General features: G+C 40.0%; 2 protein-coding genes across 3 annotated transcripts; both read right to left on the reverse strand.

The window, feature by feature from the left end:
- Nucleotides 1-381: 381 nt before the first annotated feature.
- LOC141801424 (uncharacterized) lies at nt 382-8,776 on the reverse strand. The gene is made up of 7 exons (XM_074684465.1): nt 8,645-8,776; nt 8,065-8,266; nt 6,968-7,459; nt 4,898-5,209; nt 4,060-4,547; nt 3,830-3,974; nt 382-2,021 (listed from the first exon to the last, which is right to left on the reverse strand). The coding sequence occupies exons 2-7, from the start codon at nt 8,225-8,227 to the stop codon at nt 709-711; spliced, it is 2,913 nt and encodes a 970-aa protein (XP_074540566.1). The 5' UTR covers nt 8,228-8,266; nt 8,645-8,776; the 3' UTR covers nt 382-708.
- Nucleotides 8,777-13,175: 4,399 nt separating this feature from the next.
- Nucleotides 13,176-22,534, reverse strand: LOC141800786 (uncharacterized). 2 transcript variants are annotated; one of them, XM_074683571.1, is made up of 3 exons: nt 22,176-22,534; nt 19,453-20,976; nt 13,176-14,813 (listed from the first exon to the last, which is right to left on the reverse strand). In XM_074683571.1, exons 1-3 carry the CDS (start codon nt 22,291-22,293, stop codon nt 13,558-13,560), a joined length of 2,898 nt encoding a protein of 965 aa, XP_074539672.1. In that variant the 5' UTR covers nt 22,294-22,534; the 3' UTR covers nt 13,176-13,557. The 2 variants fall into 2 exon arrangements, with proteins under 2 accessions (XP_074539672.1, XP_074539671.1); XM_074683570.1 differs by lacking the exon at nt 13,176-14,813 and having other exon boundaries at nt 15,842-20,976.
- Nucleotides 22,535-22,836: the final 302 nt, after the last annotated feature.

Consider the following 22,836-nt stretch of genomic DNA (forward strand, 5'->3'; position numbering starts at 1 on the left):
ACGCATATAAATTTAACTTTATGACGAATTGAAATTGATAATAAGTTGTCGTTTCCAGTTTATGTGAAACTGTAGGCACAATACTCTTCTGAATTTACTTTCAACGTAGTTTTGTGATTCTGTATGCTTCACATTGTTGAGAAGCAGAGCTGTTACCTTGACACTTAAAACAAAAACACAGAATTTCCATCTTCTGTTCATATAAGTACGGCAGTGCTTTTCAAGCCAAATCTGACAAAAACCTTAAATAGGATTGAAAATAAGAAGCCAAGGCCATTCCCAAAATGCTTATATTTTGCTTGATTGTATTTATTATGTCATGTTGAAATTCATCACATTTTCCAATGTGAATGAATACAACAACCAAACATTGCAAAAAAAAAAAAAAGGTAGTAATGCACGACATTTTATTTGGTTTCAGACACACAAGGAGGTAGATAAACTTCAGTTTGACATGGATGAAATTGTGAAAAAAAAATGAACAAAAACCAATAAAATAATGTTGCTTTCTAATCGTTCAGTCTACCTCTGTTGCTCATACAAGTAAACAGTGGCGCATTGGTATTTCTCCTTAATGTGTGTGATAAGAAAAAGATAAAAAATGATAAGAACACTGATACACATCCCAATAACTCATAAAAGGTCATCTTTACACTCCAGCACCAAGCACTGGGCACCAGTAAGAAGAAATGTTACTCCTGTGAGCTTTCATCCTTGTAAGCCGTCATGTGGGATCGGCACTTCTCCAGTAGCATGTTTTATATAATGCGTATGCAGCTCTGCTACTTCATCAAAGCCCATCTCACAAACACAACACTCCCATTCCCAATACTTGTGATCCTCATACATGATAGTGTCCATCTCGTCTAAGTGCTGTGCTCTTTGTGGCTGCGAGGTTTCCAAAGAGGATTCATGATGTGCATGAGATGCAGTAAAACCGTGGGGCTTTGATTTGGTGCAGGGATAAACCGGCTCCCAGTCTTCCTCTACAGTGTATTCACAGTCCACAAACTCAGCATCTTGCCTCTTTAGAGTTCTGCTCTCCTCTGTCAAACACTCTTTGTCCATCGGCTCACTAATGTTTGTATCCTTTACCTCAGAAACACTGAAAGTCTGTTTCTCCTCTTTAATTTCCACCTTCTTTGCAATAGCCACAGATTTCTGTGAGCCCAAAGGCATCCTGCTGGACACTTGTACATGTATTTTTTTGTGTAAAATCAGTTTTTTAGGATTGGCAAAGGCTTGCCCGCAGACCGTGCACTGGAAAGGTCTTGCTCCTGTGTGTGTGTTTTGGTGATGCACGAGCTGTGAATGCAGACGAAAGCTCTTGTTACAAATATCGCAGGTATATAAACTCGGATGGTGACCTTGCAGATGTTTCTCTAGTGACTGTTCATCGAAAAACCCCTTGGAGCAACTGGGACACCAAAATGGTTTCCGTTTATGAAGCTCAATGTGATTCCGCCATGATTTTTCGGAAGTGAAGCTTTTGTTGCACTGATCACAGTTCAGGGATTCCAAGTTCAACGGTCCACTTAACCAGTGAGTTCTCATGTGACCAATGAGCCGTGCCTTCCTGATGAAGGCCATCCCACAGTCTGGACACTCATATTTACCCACTTTCTGGAAACTCTTATTCGCAGGATCTGATTTGATGTGCTGCTGCTCATGTCTCAGTAATGAATTCAGATATTTATAAAGTTTTCCGCACACCGAACAGGAATGATTTTGTCTTACTCCCCTGTCTTGTGTTATCCCTGATCGATTTGACTGCAGTGACCTACTCATGATGGACAAATTTTCATCACCACCTGTGTATTGATCCCTGATTTCAGCAGCGTACATCTCCGTAAAGTCCAGTCGTGCTGCATGACTTTTGTCCTCTCTTTTCTCAGCTTCTTCTTCTTCATCATCTTCTCCCTCCTCCTCTTCCAGAGCGTGCTGGTGCAGGTGAGTCTTAAAAACCTCCTGATTCGTAAACATCAGCCCACAATCAGTGCATGCAAGGCTGCCCTGTTTGCCTGCAAACAATGTTGAAAAGAAAACTTGTCAATTCAGACCATCTTAATGTTAAAATATTCTGAATTTATCTGTGGACTTTTTTTCTCCAGTTGAAGCGTGGCAGTGTGGGTATCACTGGTTAAGTAAACTGCAGCAGGTGAAACAAGACTTGTGTGTTTTTTTCTTTGTTCAAAAACAGGGGAATAACAAAATGTGAAGTCTAAAACCTTAACAGAGAATATGTTTTTTTTTTTATTCAAATGGCATCAAGGCCAGCTGAGTGTGTGTGAACCCTCTGTAGTCTCTTAAAGAGATAATTCAGTTTTTTTGAAGTGGGGTTGTATGAGCTCTATGTGACCACTAAGGACATTAGATACAGTAGAAAGTTGTCTCCTCTCCCTCAGTCAGACACAAACTGTAATCGATGGTGACGAGGAAATAGGTGCTAACAGGGAAAGACCGTACCAAATTCAAAGGCTATTTTCTCTGCCTACAAGAACTAAAATCAAAAAGTAATACCACAGCGACGATGAAGTTCCATTCACTTTGGAACCAAAAGGATTCCTGTATGAACCGGAGCACACAGAAGAGGAGCTGCTACAGATGGCGATTGAAAGGAATACAGAGGTAACATCCGCGGACACTGGACATCAAGATAGAGTCGGAAATACTCAGTGGTGTAAATTTCTGAGCTGTGACTCAATGCCCACGGATGCTGAGTGTTACTGCTGTCACGAGTGGAACTTGGTTACAGACACTCTTCAGGATTTGTCTGAGTTAGAGGACACTGCTGGCTCTCAAGCCGTCTGTATAACTCATCACACAGATTTCCCTGCTCTTCTGAATTCTGGAGTGTCCTGTAACAGCAACATCAACAACAACAGTCGTGGCAGCAGTAACACTCAGCATCTCGATGTCCAGTGTCCGTGGATGTTTCCTCTGTATTCCTTTCAGTCGCCATCTGTAGCAGCTCCTCTTCTGTGTACTCCGGTTCATACAGGTGTCCTTTTGGTTCCAAAGTGAATGGAACTTCATCGTCGCTGTCATAGTCACTCATTTTGAATTTCCTAAGCTGCCTCACAATCCTTAGAGTACAAACAAAAGAATTACGATACTTGATCAAACTTACACGAGGCTACAACCCGCGCCCGAAGCATAGCTTGTTTACATTCCCTACAGCTGAAAGGAGGAGGGGGGACGGAGCGCACTAGCGCTGCGCGGAAGGACACATGACCAGTTAGTTAGGTCCGGATAAATGTTTATATTTCCGAAGACTCAATGCACTTAAAAAATATTTTATGTAGCGTACTCTTAAACTGTGGTATTACTTTTTGATTTTAGTTCTTGTAGGCAGAGAAAATAGCCTTTGAATTTGGTACCGTCTCTCCCTGTTAGCGTCTTTTTCCTCGTCACCATCGATTACAGTTTGCGTCTGACTGAGGGAGAGGAGACAACTTTCTACTGTATCTAATATCCTTAGTGGTCACATAGAGCTCATACAACTCCACCTCAAAAAACTGAACTGTCCCTTTAAGCCCAGATAACACTGGCAGTGTGAGCACTTAGTGATGAGATTTTGTTTTGGTTTTTTGCGTGTCTATTAATGAAGAAAACCTAAATGCAAAGACAGTGTCCTTCTTTTAAAGCAATCACAAAATTTCCACATAAATTAAAGAAACTGAGGTGTTCTAAGAGTTAAATGATCAGCAGGCGCCAGGAGTGGTGACATATGAAGGTAAAGTCTGATATATTAACTTAATATCTCACATACTGATAGTTTGCCAGTTCCTGTTTCAAATGCAGACTTGCAGAATGGTCTTATACTCACTTGGGCTGAAGGTGTTTACAGCTGGCTCCACATTCCAGCAGATGCTACGGCCCTGATTGGCTCCAGCCTCATTTAGCCCAACACTGCACTCCTCTTGTACCTGGACACCACCCCGGTGCTGAGGTTGCACACCTGCACTCACACCCTTGAAAGAAGACAAGAATCTACAAATGAAGTTAAATACTAAATTTTATACTTTATGATATTTAACGGAACAGTTACTGTCTCACCTGACTTTTGTTTATAACTGTGCTCAGACTCAGCTCCCTGTCAGCAGATAATTTTGTTTGAGGCTTGTTCCCAATGTATTCCTCTTCATCCTTTATTTCATCTTCAATAATCACCTTGATCACATCTGTGGTAAGTGACTCCTCTCGACGAACGGAGCATGGAACAGTTTGCTCTGTTGTTTCAGTGGCCTCTGTTACTTGTGATGCCTGCTGCTCATTGTTCACTCTCTTTATACCTTTTAGAAATTCAGTGAGTCTGAAAATCTGCTCTTCATCCATATTGGCATCATATTTATCTTTAGGTCCACTGGCCAGAAGCCGCAAGAGTGCATCCTGGGTGATGGGTAGGTTGATTTGGAGTCCAGCTGCAGAAGCCTTACTGGCTGCAGAAAGCAGTGAAGCATGCCGGGTTTTTATGTGACTCAGTAGTGCAGTGGTGGTTTTAAAAGTGGTGTTGCATACAGAGCAAGAAATGCATTTGGGACCACCTAAAAGTCATAAAATGATAAGGGTTACTGCATTGTTATTTGATAGATAGCAAAAAGCTTAAATGGTTGCTATGAGAGCATCATGTTAAATAGATACAGGGTTATGGAACTTGCAACATAGAATTTAGTCAAAGAAAAATTTAAACAAAAAGGGAAGCAAAATATACAGATTAATGAGGGACAGTTTAAAGTAACTGGGTAAATGTGTTCATAAAAATTCCAAAATCATTTCAATGTGTTTTCTTTTAATTTATCATTATTCATTTCTTAAATTTAACACTGGCTGTTGACAGGTTGTGCATACCTGATCTTTAAGATATTTGGATAAGAAACTGGAAACTTGAACTTACCATCAACAATCGCCACCTCATGCCCTCCCACTGGCACCTGCTTCGATACCACAACATGGTTCACCATCTGCGTAGTTTCCAAAGATTCCGGGTGCCAATGAATCTCCTCAGTGTCCATATTGGTGTCAACATAAAGCAGATATCCATTGGCCCCCAGCTGTGGAAGAGCAGGTTGGGAGATTGATTCAGTAATAACTGGTGTGCTTTGTTTCATTTGGTGTCCAGCAGGGGGAGTCTCTTCGGCTTCAGCAGGCAGCGAAGCATGGTTTGGTTTTACATGATTCAGCAGTGTGTTGGCACTCTTCAAGGCACCTAAAACAATGGAAGAAGGATGAAAATAAGTTATTGCATGGTGATAGTATTGAAGTATTTAATGTTTACTCTCTGATTGCTTTAGGATGAAAGGTCATAAAAGTCTGAATTTGATGACAGTGATCCACCATTATTTGTTTTGAACATCACCAATGAGAAAAATATTTTATCTTACAAGACAGTGCATGAAGAGTTACTGGTATAACAAGTTAAACTTCTTTTCTAAAATCATGGCTTGAAGTCGAGATTTGTAGTATGTTAGGAGCACTGAGTTGCAACAAAGCAAAATATTTGCCAGGGGTTGTATAGTGTTTGCGATGTTCATGTGTCATTTCAGTATAGCAGTGACTAACCTTTGTCTAAAAATTCTAAAAGTTGTTTAACAACTTTCATTGTTATCAATGTAACCACTGTTGAGATGCTGGAAGGAAGTCAGGGGAATCAGTGAGTGGGGGTGGGGGGATAGCTAAATGACTAAATGCCTTCCAAAATAAAAATAATAAACTGTCAACAGTTGCATATTTCATCCATTAATGTGAAAAATTAAACAAAATAAAGGTTACATTTTATATTAACCCATGCAAACAGAAAATGTTTGATCCATTTTCCACATTTCGTTGTTGCTCCTGATGTAACTAAGCCAGGACAATGACGATATCAGTGGTGGCTTCTGAATCAAGGAAACACAGCAATGTGTGCACAAATGTAGTCTAATGTTCTCAGGGGATTTTTTGGCTTGTTTTGGGAGTCTTTGGATTGGCTTATTAATTTATTCCCACGGCAGGGTATGCTGGTCACCATCGCTATTATTTTAAGGGTCACAAGCTGTAAGGTTTGAGAGCCCCTGAACTAAATCTTTCATTTCTATTGGAGCCCGACCGATTAATTGGGCCAATTATGCCTGTCACCGATTAATCAACATCAGCCAAAATGTAGCCGAGTATAAAAATTTTTGCTCCACAGAGATTCTGTCGCTCCTGCTCCTGTGTGTTGGGCTGCACACTGCCTGAGTGCCTGGCCCCTCCATCCAACATTATCTAATGTAAGACTATATAATGACGTTTTAACATTGTGTTAGTTGCTTTTTTGTGAAATAAACAGAGATAAATGCTACTGTTAATTCACACGCCCCCCATTATCTAATGTAAGACTATAATACAGCGTTTCAATGTTGTGTAAGTTGCGCATTGTGTGTTAACATTTTTAATTTTTTTTTATACTTAGTGTGTTTAAAGTTTGACTTATCTATTTAAGGTGTTTACAGTTTGACTTCTTTATTTATTATTGTGTTTACAGCTTGTTCTTATCTATCATTGGTTTACACTACAGTTCTTTTGTTGACAGTTTTATAATTAAAGTTCCTTGTTTTGATTTAATAGTGTTCTGTCTCTGTCTTGAATCATATGGATATTATAACGATTTGTGTTTATATACAGTATATATCCTGTGTATATCAATGAATTTATTATATATATATCAGCCGATATATATCAGATATCGGTCGATATAACGGATATCGGCTTTTTTTTGCCCCCCAGTATCGGTATCGGCATTAGCCCCAAAAATCCCATATCTGTCTGGCTCTAATTTCTATGCTTTGGAAACACAGTTTCCTGAACAAACACTCAGGTTAACCTATCCCAAAGTTTTGAAATTAGAGTCTGAACAAGATTTTTGAAAACAAACTGTTACTGTTAGGCCATATCATGCCATAAAATGTGACATAAAAACACATTTGTGAGAAGTAAATTTTCTTACCATCATCTGATATGGGTCTTGCGTCTCCTATGGTGCCCCTTTTAGAATGAAACAACATATGTTTCTTTAGATATTTGGACATGGCAAATCTCCTTCCACACTCCTTGCAAATAAACGGCCTCTCTCCAGTGTGTGTGCGTTGGTGATACTTCAACAATGTCATTGTTTTGCAAGCTTTGCCACAGTCAGTGCATCGATAGCCCCCGTGGCCAATGTGAATTTTTTTGTGAAGTGTGAGCTGATATGCTCTTTTGAAGGCTTGGCCACAGATAAAACACTTGTAGGGTTTCCTCTCTGTGTGGGTCTCCTGGTGTGCCAGGAGCTCCCTAGAGTTTGTGAACTGGAGTCCACAAATGTAACAAGCAAAAAAGGCATTCCTCAGTATGTACTGTTCATATTCTGCTGGGTGGCTCCGCTTTAGATGACGCTCTTGTCTCTCAGAATCGCTGAAGATGATGTGGCACTCGAAGCACTGCAGAGGGGTCTGGGGTGCTAAATGGAGGGGAAGATGTTTAAGTCACTTATAGCTATATAATCAGAAAACATGCAAACACTAAGAGGAAATTTAAAAAAGGCTTCAGAAAAACGTGTCTATACAAAAACTGAAACAAGACACATTCACTTCCATCGTTTAACCTATACAGCTCAATAATTCTGTATACATATTTTTTAAATGGCCGCAATACACACTCGGTACCCTGAAACCTGGTATGAAAACATAAACTCTGCATGTAAATACCACTTTCTGCACAAGCTGTTGTATCACTACCCCAGAAACTATTTGAAACTATTTTTAACCAAATTTAATGTTGTATCTGTAAAGTAGACTATTACTATTTTAAACTATTTTTTAACCAAATTTAACATTGTATCTTTAAAGTAGAACCAAATTTATTATTTTTATAGTGTGTTTAGAAGACTGACTTAAAAAAGCTGTGAACTTCACATTCTGTTTAACAATGATACACACATCAAGTAGATAGTTCAATGTTAGATAGGAGATCTTGCTGCATTTGATCATAGGTCACATAGTATATGATGTTAAAAAAACATAATAATTAAAACAACAAACAAACAAACAGCAAAATAACACTGACTTGTGTGAGGAAGAAACTGTAGCTTCTCCTGTGGGTCGATCTCCTCCCCTGGCTGTGCATTTGGTTCACTTTGTCCCGGCTGAGCTTCAGTCCTGGTTACCAGCTGGAGCTCTGTGGGTGCTGGGGCCACTAGATTTAGCCCACTGCTTGCTCGACTCTGCATGGCTCATCAAATGCACGTTTACATGAAACCGAGACAGATCTAGACAAAAAAGTTTTTTCTTTACTTAAATGCAATTACATTGATAATACTGAGATTTTATTTGTCTGTGTGTTTACAACAAATCAACCCTGTCCTTTGTTTCTTATATAGAGGCAGGCGGAAAACCAGAAAGTGAAGGAGTCAAAACTAAACGCCTTCTTTGGTATGGACAGAAATTTGTATTTTAATGTCACTGGACAAAAACTAAGGAATATTTTAGCTCGGTCAGCTAGCCTATGGCCATTCGCGGTTGGACCTCTGGCTTGAACAGGCTGCAGATGTTAGCATTTGTGCTAACGCGCCGCTCCACAGAGAACAACCACAGACACTGCTACACGGTCATTCATTAGAGGTGTGTAAAAATGCAAGAGTACGTACATTTTGCATTGGGAACGCCGTCAGTCTGAACATCAAACTTCCTACTTTGTAGTGCATTCTTTCCCCCCTTCCTCCTCTTCCCCTTTCTCCTCTTCTGTTGTTTTGGTTGGGAGACAAACAGCTTTAGGCGCCTCAGCGACACCTTCTGAACTGGAGTGTGAATCGTCATGTACCTCAACATTTTTTTTAATCCTTGTGAGGGGTCCAGTAGGTAGGGAAGCGTATTTCATTCACCTGAAGACAAAAAAAAAACAACTCAGGTTTTTAAGAGTAATTTATTCTTCGGTTTGTTTTTTGTGGTAATTGATATTGTTTTTCTGATTAATATTTTTAATTGGTTTGTTTTTTGTTATAATTATTTCTGTTTTTTTTCGAGTAAATTTTTGTGGTAATTAATTTTGTTTTTCAACTATATATTTTTTATTGGTTTGTTTTTTGGTTTAATTGCTTCTGTTTTTATGAGTAATTTTTTGTGGTAATTAATTTTGTTTTTCTGATTAATGTTTTTTATTGGTTTGTTTTTTTTGTTATAATTTTTTCTGTTTTCATGAGTAATTTTTTTGTGGTAATTAATATTGTTTTTCTGATTAATATTTTTTTATTGGTTTGTTTTTTGTTATAATTTTTTCTGTTTTTACGAGTAATTTTTTTCCTCCTGTATTAAGGAGCAATTTTTTTTTCCTGAAGTATCTTCTTCGAAATCCCGGGAGAACCTCCAACTTGCAGACGACTCCCGTGGATGTGTGGTGGCTCCTGTGTCCCGCACGGATCAGAGATCCTGTCCGGCACATATATGCCTTATCCTTAACTTTCCTACCGGCTTTCCAGCAATGAAGTGAAGAAGCAATGCATTTTTTTAATGCCACATCTTTGTCTATTCCTTAAGTATTACATTGAACAATAGGCTTATATAAAATCTAAGGATAAAGTCGAAAACATAACAAGGGTATTATACCCTGTGTGTGGCTACTTACTTTTATTGGCCCGGTACAGACCGGTGGAAAATTAAGAATAAGGCATATAGCCTATGTGCGGGACACAGGAGCCACCACACATCCACGGGAGTTGTCTGCAAGTTGGAGGTTCTCACGGGATTTCGAAGTAGCTCGATACTTCAGGAAAAAAAAAAAAAACTCCTAAAAACAAGAGGAAAAAATTACCACGAAAAACAGAAAAAAATATAACAAAAAACAAACCAATATAAAATATTAATCAGAAAAACAAAATTAATTACCACGAAAAATAACTCATAAAAACAGAAATAATTATAAGAAAAAACAAACCAATAAATAATTATTAATCAGAAAAACAAAATTAAATACCACAAAAAACAAACCGAAGAATGAATTACTCTGAAAAACCTGAGTTGTTTTTCTTTTCTTCAAGTGAATGCAATGTGCTTCCGTAGTGCGCTTCCGTAGTACACTTCCGTAGTAGCCCAGTCCCAGGCTTTTCCAGAAAGCATCTGAATAAAGCGCGGACTTACAACTATATAAACCATGAGTTCACTTTATTAATTTCATTTTATGACTTGATGTGTTCTGCTTTTTGTGTTTGGAGATTTTTTCAGTCTATTCCCTGTAGGGGAGAGCTGGGTAAACTGAGCCACTTTTTACATAGTTTGACCTGTAGGCAAGTGGAAATGAAATTGAAGTGAAATCAACACATGTACATTAATTTCACGACGTCTCACATCAATGGAAATAATCAGAACACATCCACAATGATTGGTCATGGAAGTATGTAAAAAAAAAAGGTTTTTGTGTCTTAACTTGCCCTAGCTAAGGGGTAAATGGCTCCACCTCAAAGGGTAAATTGAACCACATGGGGGTAAGTTGACCTTTTGACTTTTTGGGTAGCGTTCCTTGAAGTTGATGAACCAATCTTGACCTAAAAGAATAGGGACATTATAAAGAATCTGTTTAGCTACAAGACCAACTGTTTACCTGAGTTGAATTGTGATCTCTTCTACGCTACCTGCTGAACAGTTAGCTTTCCAGCTCTCGGGACAGGGATATTGTTTTCTTCTGCCATTTCGTAGGCTAGATTACAGGATTTCTTTGCCATGAGGCCATGGAACTGGTCAGCCAGTTTTTTCACATAGTTTGCAAGGTCTTCCTCCATCTCCTCTGTGAAGACCCTCACTGCGTTTGCTGTCACTGTGTAGCCTGCCACTGTGACTTCCCCTCCCTCTTTCTTTTTTAGGAATCTGCGTAAGGTTGACCTGTCAATATTTCTCTCTGTGGCCACTTTTCTTAGGGATTTTCCTCCCTGGACTTCGGTTGCTGCTCTCTGCATCTCATCAAGGGGTGTTGAGCCCCAGGTTGTCTTCCTGCAGTATTTCCTCGACATTCTAGCTTGTCTACAATGTTACACATATTTAAAAAACAAAACAAAAAACAAATCATTATGCATTACTACACTTAAAGACATTTTACCTCTGACACTTTAGTGCCTCATTGTGGGGTAAGTTAAATCACTTGGTCAATTTACCCCAAGCAATTTGGCTCACTTTACCCCACAGCCACCGTTTTGTTAAAAACAACCTAGCCTAGCAATTCAGGCTAATACCTAGCTACACGATTCACATGGTTTTACACATTAGCTGTGTCCCAATTCAGGGGCTGCAGCCTACGGAGGCTGTAGCCTTCGGAGGACCCGGCCTTTATAGCCTGCGAAGACCGCAAAGGCCGAACTGAATTGAGACGGTCTGGTCTACGAAGCATTTCCTGTTTGTCACCCTCGACGTCACACAGCACCGCCCTCACCTGACAGGCTTACATTACTTTTAAACACACGTAAACCAAAACCTCACATTTAAACAGGATGATTTTTACTATCTTTTTATTACTTTGCGTTGTTATTATCATTATTATTATCATCATTTTTATCATTATATCATTTGTATTATTATTATCCCTATTGATAGAGTATCTACCATTTACATGAGAGTAAGGCAACAACGTACATTTTCAACATTTGATCAAGTGCTGGGGGGATGATAAATAAATAAGTATAAAATAAAAGCTGCTGAAATGATTTAATGTCTTTTGTGAATTCCCTCTAAAAAATACATAAATAAATAAATAAATAAATAAAAACTCAAAGTAAGTTTTTTTTCCCAAGAGAATTTACATTTATGGACATATTTTTATAAAATAATGAGAAGATTCATAAAGAACTGTTTTTCCACAGTATATTACTTGAAAAGAGCCCAAACAACACATTTTCACACGGAAAAACCAAATATTCTTTCACGTTTTAGAAACACAATCACATAATTGTTGCCAGAAATCCTTCATATCTGTATAAATCAGGACTCCTTTTGGAGTTCGGCCGTGTCCATCATGTTCGGCATTCATACGCAATGAATCTTGGGATATGTGAGGCTATGAAGGATTCACCAAACCCGTCCTTCGCGGCCCCCGAAACGGAGGACAGATTCGTCGGCCGCATTTGGAGGAGTCTCCGTATTGGGACAGCCTCCGACGCACCGCTGTGACGTAATCGGTCTTCAAATCCAGCCTCCGTAGGCTGCAGCCCCTGAATTGGGACACAGCTACAGATAGTTCAGCAACACATTTGATGTATGTTTTAAAATATAGTTAAAATTATTTTGAGTTTATAGTCATTATTCTTGATATGTTGAAAATTTACTTCGACATGCAAAAATAATTTTCAGAGAATAAAAGTTACTTATCACTTAAACTTGTGCTTCTGTTCACTAGAGAGAGCCTGAAATGAGGCCGGCTAACTAAATCCAGAGTCATATGACCACGGATTCGTACCGTTTCCCAGAGACAAGGGGTGGGTCAATTTACCCACAGGCTCAACTTACCCCGTTCTCCCCTATTGATAAATAACAACTCTGAAAAATGTCATAATCAAAAAAAAAGTCATATTTTTACTGCAGTGCCTTTGTATATCAACTCATGGTTCTGAGCCTAAGATTTATCAATTTGCTTACCACAAAGGCAACACACAGCTGCTGCAGCTTTAATGTACATAAAATGGAAAAGTTGCTTTCTCTAAACATAATAAGCACAGTATGGTATCTATGTTCTTGGCTCTGAGGCGATGGTATAACATCAATCAGCCTGTTTAACTTATTTACACAATAATCTAAAATTTAAAAACAGGTGCCCCCTTGTTTTCTAGCCTTTCCTAGTAGTACTAGAACCAGTGGTGTCATCTGGGAACTTATTGCTGTCACACTGCTCTTCTACCAGCTTCCTTAATTCTTCACAACCTGCCGTGTTTCACACTGGAAAGAATGAAATCTAAAGAAACAAAAAAGGCAAACATAACCCTGGAGGAAGAGATCCAAAGTGAATAGAATAAAAAGGAGAAAGATGAGCAGAAGTTCACCACTTTGTGAGACAGGATGCATTAGGTATCAAATTTATTAATATAATAATTATCCATTCGCTCCAGACAAAATGGCTTCTAATAAGAGTTTGCACCTTTCACAGTCTCAATTTCTCTGTTTTGCTTACAAAGTAAGATTCAGCTTGGGTTTTGAACAGCACAATTAAAATTGACTGATGAAACAGTGAGGGCTCATAGATAAATTTTCCAGAGGATAAGAAAGAAAAACAGAATGAGGAAATTCATCATAGTTTTTATTAGAGTTCAGAAACAGATGGAGGTAGATTTACTTCAGCCATACATGTCAGTTTCTGTTAGTTCTACTAAGTAAAAAAGATACAGAACAAAAAACAAGTAAAATCTCATTGCATCAGGCTGTTAAGGCTTCCTTATAGTTGTACACAATAGTCTAAAGCAAAGGGTTAGGGCTAACAATGATCTAAGCACAGGGGGCATGGTGCACTAAAAGAAACATAATTGTAGTCATTATTAAGAGATGTTACTCATGATTGAAATAAGATTGGGAATAATGCTTCTGTGAGCTTTCAGCCCCTGAAGTCATCATGTGGGATCGGCACTTCTCCAGTAGCATGTTTCATATAATGCATATGCAGCTCTGCTACTCCATCAAAGCCCATCTCACAAACACAGCACTCCCATTCCCAATACTTGTGATCCTCATACATGATTGTGTCTTGTGTCTCCTTCTGGCCATTTTGCTGCTCTTTCTGTGGCTGAAACATTTCTGATCTCAAAGCAGCAAGGCCCAGCGGTTTCGCCATCTTGCAGTTATGCTCCGTCTGCTCAGGGCTGTCGTCTTTGTCCTGTACACTTTCCCTTAACTCGGCATCTTCCCATGTCTTTTTACCTCTGCGCCACTCCATCCAATGTCCCTTCTTTGGCAGCTTACTTATGCATGCAGCCCTTATCTTTCGACGACTGGCACCAATCTGTTTCTGCTTTTTCATCACTAGCCTCTTTGCATGTTTTGCAGATTTAATGAACCCATGTTTATGATGTTTCTTTTGGTGTGAAATCACATTTCCAGGATAGGCAAAACCTTTCCAGCAGACTGCGCACTGGTAAGGTTTTGCTCCTGTGTGCGTGTTCATGTGATACATGAGCTGCATGCGGTAACGAAAGCTCTTGGTGCAGACATTGCAGTTGAATTTTTTTGGATCGTGATCCTGCAGATGTTTCTCCAGTGACTCTTTACAGGAAAACCCTCTGGAGCAACTCAAACACCAAAACGGTTTCAGTTTGTGGAGCTCTAAATGTCTCTTAAACGATTTTTCAGTTTTGAAGGTTATGTTACACTCATCACATTTTAGAGATAGCTTTACCTTGTGGGCTCTCATGTGAGCACGTAGCCGAGCTTTCCTTGTAATTCCCAACCCACAGACTGGACACTCGTATTTCCCCTCTTTCTGGACGTACCTCCCCGCAGGATCTGGACTGGCATGCTCACACTGGTGTTTCAACAATGCATTGAGGTACAGATAAACTTTACCACACACAGAACAAGCACGAGGTGTCTTTCTCTTCCAGTGGCCGTCATTTCTGGCCTCCGGTGTTTCCACTGAGCTGCTTGTGGTGGAGGGATGTGCATCACTTCCTGTGTGTTCATCCTTGTCTGCACCATCGTTCACTGCCCCTGAGTCCAGCTGTGCTGCAGGACTCTTGTCCTCTCCCTTCCCAGCCTCTTCCTCAGCCAGAAGGTGGAGTTGAAGGTGATTCTTGTAGACCATCAGGTTTGTAAACTTCAGTCCACATTTGGTACAGGCATAGCTGACCTGTTTGCCTAAAGAAAAAACAAAACAAAAAATATGTATGTGTGTGTGTGTTTTTAAACCTCGACAAACAACTCTAAATTTACCAGCAAATATTTCAACTCCAAGTTTTGATATTTTGCTTTTGTTAACTTAAAAAAATGTCAAAAGTAATGCTTTGAAAAATTAAACCAGGAAACGAACTACTTGAAAATGATTCATGAACAGAGGATACAACACATGTGTACAGTGTGAATATAAGTGAGCCTCACTTTGCTACATCACTTTCAGTTTCAGTCACAGTTTAAGGACAGAGCAGGAAAACATGCTTTATTTTTCCAGTTCCTGAAATTTAGATTAGAATGACCTCGTCTGGTGTCAATTTCATACTTAAAATCTCATTTGGGGATTGTACTAAGGGATTGTAGGGGGGTATAGACTCCAGTTTCCAATGTGCACTTGCACCAACTGTTGTGGGGACATGACTCTCAAAAAATAAATGGAGGCTAGATTTCCTTTTTAAGCAAACTTTTTTTTTGTTCAAGACAACTTTTCACCTGATATGTAGCGACAAGGTAAGGTATCAACAGTTCTAGCGTTATTATTTGAAACATGACAACAAGGAAACTTTGTAAAGTCAGTATGTATCATAGTTTAGTAGACTGCTATTTGCAGTGCTACTCAGTGTGCCCGGTGCTCTAAAGCGTATTTGTAACTTGTAATGTTAGTGAATACTGTTTATGTCCTACCAAGCAGAGCTTCACTCATAACCTCACTCTTCATTATGTTAATAGACTCTCAAGTTAGAACAGACCACTGCAGAATAACTGCAGCTGGACTGAACAGCTTAGCCCATCTTTTAGCCTTTATAAGGAACATATCTAGAAGTGAGACTTTTCCTAAGAACACTAATAAAGTCCCCAAAGTTTGTGTAACACTGTCAAAACAAATTTAACACCATGGACTTATTTGAACAACAGAACCAATCAGGGAAAAGATAGTAAATCAACTCAAATGAAAATGTATTAATGAAGCACCTCAGAACTTCAGGCAAAAATTTATCTTTTATTCTTACTTTTAGGAGAATTTCCTCTTTGTTTCAAATACAGCAAGTTCAACAAGTAGTCTAAAGGGAATACGATCACCTAAAGAAATTAAATATGAATATAATAAAGTGACATTTCTTCTACAGTACAAGTACCATTTTTACTTTACAAGTCTAGATGAACAACTCCTCTATGTGAAAGCACTAGTTAAGTTTTAGATACTAAATACTCCTCTCACAACATCTAACAGAAAGAAAAGGACGGGAGTTTATACATCAAATAATACTCAGTATGTTTCATACATCATACAACCACATGATGAGGTTTAATTTCAGCTGGCATCTGACTTAAACCTCAGCCCATTTCTGTGAGAAAATTACATCCATGGTGCTCACTTCCATGTGTCTCTGAACAAACCTTAAAGAACGCTACGAATTCTCCAAATTTCAGTCAGCTGAGAAAAGAAAAATGTAAGCGCACTTTTTGTGCTGAATTCCTTCAATTTCTTCTCAAGCTTTATAAAAAGAAGAGTCACTTTCGCTCTCTAGGATATAAGTTACATGCATGATGTTTCTAGATCAATTTTTAAAGCCTAGATATTAGTACCATACATCAGCCAGTGATTAACAAGGTCCAAGAGATCTGTTCAAATAAGCTGAATCAAATGATAGCTACAACCCTCAATTCATGAGATTTACCATTTCTACACAGACATCAATCCAGTGTAGGCGAAAACCCTGGGCACCAAAATGATTCCTAACATCCTGAATATACAATCGATGGAGAAAGCAGACCAACACAAGAGTCTTGTAAAGAGTCATTTGGCAAACTCTAAGTTAACAAAAATCTACAATCTACATTGTCTTCCTCTGATCTCTGTTAGTTTCAGGTTGTTCAGCCTAAAACACTCCACGGCCATGTTCAGTGCAGTGCTGGTGAAAATCAGTTTCTTGACAAAAAGTAGTTCCACATTCAAGGCAAGTAAGGCCCATGGTATCTCCGGATGAGGCAGCAGCAGGGGCATCATTCAACTTTTTGTAATCACCGATACATTCCTGGTGATGATCAATAAGGTCCTGTATTTCACTGAACGTCCTGGGACAAATGGAGCAGTGGTACGAGTCATTACAGTGTTGAGTTTCATGTTTCTGTAAAGCAGATGGTGACAGAAAAGCTTTGCCGCAGTGTTGGCACTTGTGGCTGTTCTGTGACAGGCTGTCAGCTTTGATGGGAGTGGACTTCCCTTTGGTGCCAGCTGAGGCCAGGTTGGGTTTCAGAGGCTTCGAGGTCAGAGCAGCGCTGAGCCTGAAGCGGACCTCGTTTGGGAGACGACAGCGGACTTCATCGTGCCAGGCCAGATGTTGCTGCAACTGACTCTCAGTCCAAAAGCCTTGGCAGCACAGGGCGCAACAATAAGGTCGGCTCTTAGCCTTAGCCTTGTGGCCTCCCAGTTGTTCCTCTGTCTGGAAAGCTTTCCCACACTTATCGCACTTGAAGAGGCATTTGGCTGTGTGCTCAGACAAGCGGCCGACAGGAGGAGGAATCTCTGCTGGGGTGTCAGGAGTAAGGATCTCTTGTTTAGACCCATGCTTCCCCTCCATGCCCACCTTCTTATGGTCAAAGATGGCAGCTGCAGTACTGCTCTGCTTCACACTACTGAGGCATGAGATGGACTTCACAGGCGAGGGGTCCATTTTAATTTTCTTCTCTCCTCTACTAACAGGGTTATTTTCCCCCACATCACTTTCTACCACTGAAGGATCACCAGTGTGTATGATCAAAGGCTTCTTTACACTCAAAACGACATTACTTCTACTTTGAGTCCCCTTCGAGTGAACCTGCCATCTGTGAGCGCGCAGTCCTCTTGCTTTAGCAAATGTCAGACTGCAGAGGGGGCACTGGTGAACTTTGAGCTTCAGGTTTGAAGACACTGACTCACACTTGTAAACAGTCATGTCCACCTGCTCTTGGACCGGCTCAGCCAAGCCCGGATGGTCTCCTTGAAGATGAGTCTTACTTTGCTCATCTTCACTGCCAGCAGCTAGCAGTGACACCTCTGGATTTCTCAGAGTGCTGCTGCTCCTTGTGATCTTTTCTGATTCAGACTCTAGCTCAGGTTTGATCTGACACTGGGGATTAAACATCTGGTGGCGCTGAAGAACACAGTGATTAAAAAATTGCTTGCCGCATTTGTTGCACTGAAAGGGTCCACTCTCTGTCTTGTTGCTAAGAGACTTCAAATCATCATCTTTCGGCGAGGACCGCAACAATTTCTTTTCTTTGTGCCATCTTTTGTGGGAGCCGAGGGCTGAGTTTGACATGAATCTCCTCCCACATTCTGAGCAGTGAAACAGACCTTTAGTTGTGTCTTCCTGTTTAGACTTCTTGAACATTACAGACAATTTTGGTTTTAGAGGTTTGTAACTCTCTACGTGAATTCTTTTGTGAAAATTTAAAGCTCCAATCACTGAAAAGCTTCTGTCGCACTTTTTGCATTTGTATTTCAAATTAGTTGTTTCTTCTTTGCTAATACCGCTTTCACTTCCTGTCTTATTCTCCTCTAAGTCTGTTTCAAGCTCAACTTTTGTGACAGAGGTTTCCAGTGTGCGGACCTCCATGGGGAGGTTAGAAGTATCATCTTTAGAGGTATCTTCCATACAGTTAACACCCTGACTGTCTCTTTTAATGCAAAGTTTCTGATGAGCCTTCAAAGAGGCTTTGTTATTAAAATGTGCAAGACATGTCGCACACTGGAGATCCTCAAGGGTAACGGAAGATCCGGGTGATGATGGCGAGTGACCAGTCTCATACCCATGGCTTTTCATGTGAAACTGAAGTGCTTTGGCCCGTGAAAACAGCTTCCCACAGTCAGGACAGCTGTACGTGTTCTTTTTCAACTGCTCCACCTGATATTGGAAAGACTTTACAGGAGGCGGGAGCAACTGGTCACTATGCACTACCTGATGTCTGAGGAGGCTGGAAAAAAGACGGAATGACCTGTTGCAGAGCTCACATTTGTGATTCCCATTTTCATGTTTCCGCATGTGTAATGCCATAATGCCCTTGTGACGGAACTTTCTACCACATACTGGACAAGCAACCTTCACGCTGGAGCGCGAGTGTCCATTAATCATGTGCAAAGAACCTACAACACCTTTCCTGAGCCTCAAATCCACACACTGAGCCTGATTTTGCTTGTGATGGGAGTAAGCTCCCAGAGACCAAAAACCCTTCCCACACTGTTCACAATGATAAATTTTAGGGCCTAGCAGGGTTTTCTTTGGGTTGTACCCTTTTTTAGTGCCAGAAATGACGTCTTTCTTCTGTGCAGAGCAGTTTTTCATGTGATTAAACAAGCTAGCAGCGTAAGAATAAGACATCATGCAGTCAGGGCATTGGAATTGTTTTCTTTTAGGGTGATGCAGCTGATGTGAGACTAAAGCAGATAACCTTGAGAAGCATTTACCACACTCATTGCATGTTAAGTTTCTCTTTTCTGATCCCTCTGTTTGGTACATGACATCATTGTTTTGATTTTTGCACTGTTGTATGTGACTGCAGTGTGATGCAAAGCTATCGGCCTCGTGGCCACATGTGTTGCATGTGTGAACTGCCTCTGACTGACCTTGAGCCTGGTGTCTCCTCTTACGAATGCCATGCCACATTCTGTGAACGCGCAGTGATGAAGCACTAGTGAACCAACGGTAACAATCAGGGCAATCAAATCTTTCCTCAGTTGAATTATTCTCTGCCCCCCTCTCTATTGGGGCACACTGCCCGTCAGCTTGCTCAAAGTCAATCTGTACAATTTTCAAATCCATTTCTGGTTTTGAAAAGATTCTGCCGGGCAAAGGTCCAGTTTCAGAGTCATCTCTTTGCTCCTGGTCTGATTCACAGAGCAGCTCTAGATCAGGATTCAGGTCTTGAACAGGCTCATCCTCAGATTCACTTGCACTTATCACCTGAACATTGAAGTCCCCAGGTCCATAGCACTCAACGTCTTCATCCGACTCATTTGTTTTGAGTTCGTTGAGTTCAGCAGTACTTGTGAAAAGCACAGTGTCTTCTGGTTTCCTTTGTTCCTGCTCTGTACCCTTTGTTTCACTTTCTGGAGTATTCCACTGTGGAGGATGGAGGGACCGACGTCCTGTCTCCGTTTCCCTGAAATGATCTGTGTGATGCAGCTCATGAGAGTGAAGTGCCGAAGCCCTGGAAAACTTCAGCCCACAGTCTTTACATTCAAATGCTTTCTTCTGTAGCTGACACACTTGGTGAAGAAATGACTTTGCTGGGGCCTCGTCGTTGTGCACCGTGCGTTGATGCCTGTAGTAGAAACTTAGAGTCAAGAATACTTTTCCACATAATTCACATGTGAACTTTTTCGAAGGATCACTTGAACAATTGGAATGCCATCGCTGATGGTTGATGAGGGCTATTTGGCTGGAAAGCATCTTATCACACTCACTGCAGTGAAATCCACTGCAAACTTTCTTTGGTTTCTCTTTCGGGTACTCTCGAGTGCACAGACTGTTGTGGCTAAATCTCTGATGTGTTTTAAGGGCCATCGAAGAGGCAAATTCTTTCCCACAAGAACACTTGAATGTTTTTTTTGGAGCCAGTTCCGTCTGGGTTTCCTCTGGTTTGACTTCAGCTGTGGACTCCTCAGCCTGAACTGCATCACCTGAACTCCTGCTTCGTGCCTTTATTAACTTTTCCTCATGACAGCGCCGGTGTGCATCAAGAGCTGAAGCTCGAGAATAACTTCTACCACAGGACTCACACTGAAAGGACTTTTTTTTCAAATGTTCAAGGTCATGAAAAACTGATTTGGAGGCCTGTTTGTGCGAACGCTGATGATTGAGAAAGTGTCCAAGCACTCCATAACATTTCCCACACTCAGGACATTCATAGCTGGGTGGATTCGTTGTTCCGGGATTTGGTTGAACACCGGGCTGTCTCTGGAAAGCTTCTCCATGTCTCTCCACCATGGTTGAGTGTAACTCACTTGGTTCAACTGATGAACCATGAAAACCATCAATTTGTTTGCCTAAATGCGTGCTCTCTTGCAGGTGCTGTTGACGATGCTCTGTGTAGGCTGCCTCCTCTCTGAAGGCTTCTCCACAGTCCTGACAGCAGAAAACTGGAATGCCTAAAGACAGAGAGGTAAAAACAGGAGGTCATTGCAGGTTCCAGTGAAAATAGAACTGCCTATTAGGTTTCTGTTCTGTGAATTAGGTTTTTTCTCTGATGGTGTATGATTGCATATATTAATATTCTCAGAAAACGGACTCTACTGTGTGATATTTATAAACTACGATTAAATATTCATAAATTATGTGAACCACCTGTAGAGGTGGGGTCACGCCCATGTTACCACATTTTAAAAATTAGGTCTTATCTTCGTACATTTCCCTTTAACTTAAGCCCTATCCTCCACAAGATTTGATTTGCATGAATCAATGTTTGAATAAATGAATAAATGGAGTTATTTTATTTTGATAAGCAGCAGCAGAAATTGTTACAGTCATAGTTATTACAAGGAAAGAGAGAAACTGCTGATCATAAAGGGTGTCTGAGGGGAAGTCAGTCAATCTGAGGCTTCTATGCTCCTGAGTTTGGTATTTTTATTATTATTTTATTTATGAAATAAATAAAGAGATGGATGCCCCAGATTAAGCTGAAAGTTGCATTCCATCTGAAGTCGGTTGCTATCGTAGGTAATAGGTTGGGTGTAATTGGCTACCAATTTGGGAGAAAGGGGGATAAAATCTGATATAAATTCATGAAAAAGTTAACATGAAAACATAGGGCCTAATTTTGGAAAAAAGAAAGAAAGAAAGAAACCCAACCACAACAAAAAAAACCTGTGGAAATGTGGGAACATACCACGCTCCTGTAAAGATTATTAAATAACAACATTCAAAAATCAAAAAGACAGCACTCAGATTTCAGATAACATACAAGGTAATATGACAGGACTATAGAGTCCCTCATGATAACATCCAACTGAAAGACAGCTGACACTTTCCTTAAATTCATCTGCGGCATGGGATCACATTCTGATACAGACACTCAATAAACTGAACACTTTTCAACCAGGCATCAATGCAAAAATACACATTATATACGTCATATACTTTAATGGGAACAACTGACAATCAGAAATCAAATGATGTCGAGTTTAGTCATTAAAAGCATAACCACCTATCTAACTAACATTACTTCAACACAACATATCACTCATACACACACGTCTCGTGTCTACACTAAAATTTAGAGTAGCAGGTTGACTATGCCGGTGTGGTTGTAGTTTAGTTCATATCTAAATAAGGGCCGCTATATCCTTACTTTCGGCAGTGTCCTCAGCCGATGTACACATGCTTTCTCCAGATGCTAAGTCTTCATGGAGGGGTTTCTTTCCAGCTCCGTCCTGTCTGACCGCAGGAGCAGCAGCAGTTTCGTCCATCTTGGCTCTGTTTGCTAGCCAGCTCTGGCTAATATTCGTTAGCTTCACAGCACCACTGTAGTGCAACGTATCTTGAACTGAACCGCCACGATCATATCAAAACGGGGCAAAAATGAAAAGTTAATGCACGCATCTCGTTCCTTATGATAACACGTTTAAGAAAAAAATCGGTAAAAATAGGATGAAGATGGACTGTATGGATTTCTACCTCGCGCTTACACATCTGCGCTTGATGGCAGGGCATCGGTCACCGGAAGTGAATTCTTCTTCGTCGATATTTCATTTAAAGAAAACGTTTACATATCGAACACAGATACACAAATAATAATAATAATAATAATAATAATAATAATAATAATAATAATAATAATTATTATTATTATAGTTATTGTTATCATATTTATTATTATTATTATTGTTGTTGTTGCTGTTGTTGTTATCAAGACAAAAAATAACAAACATTGAAACATTCGCTGGAAAAACAGGACCGCACATTTTAAGTTTTCCAACAAATACATACTACTAAATGGCATTAGTACTTAT

This window comes from Halichoeres trimaculatus, unplaced genomic scaffold (assembly GCF_033239565.1).
Source record: "Halichoeres trimaculatus isolate MK-OKI-2021-1 unplaced genomic scaffold, fHalTri1.1 fHalTri1_scaffold_12, whole genome shotgun sequence".
In the NCBI taxonomy this organism is placed as follows: Eukaryota; Metazoa; Chordata; class Actinopteri; order Labriformes; family Labridae; genus Halichoeres; species Halichoeres trimaculatus.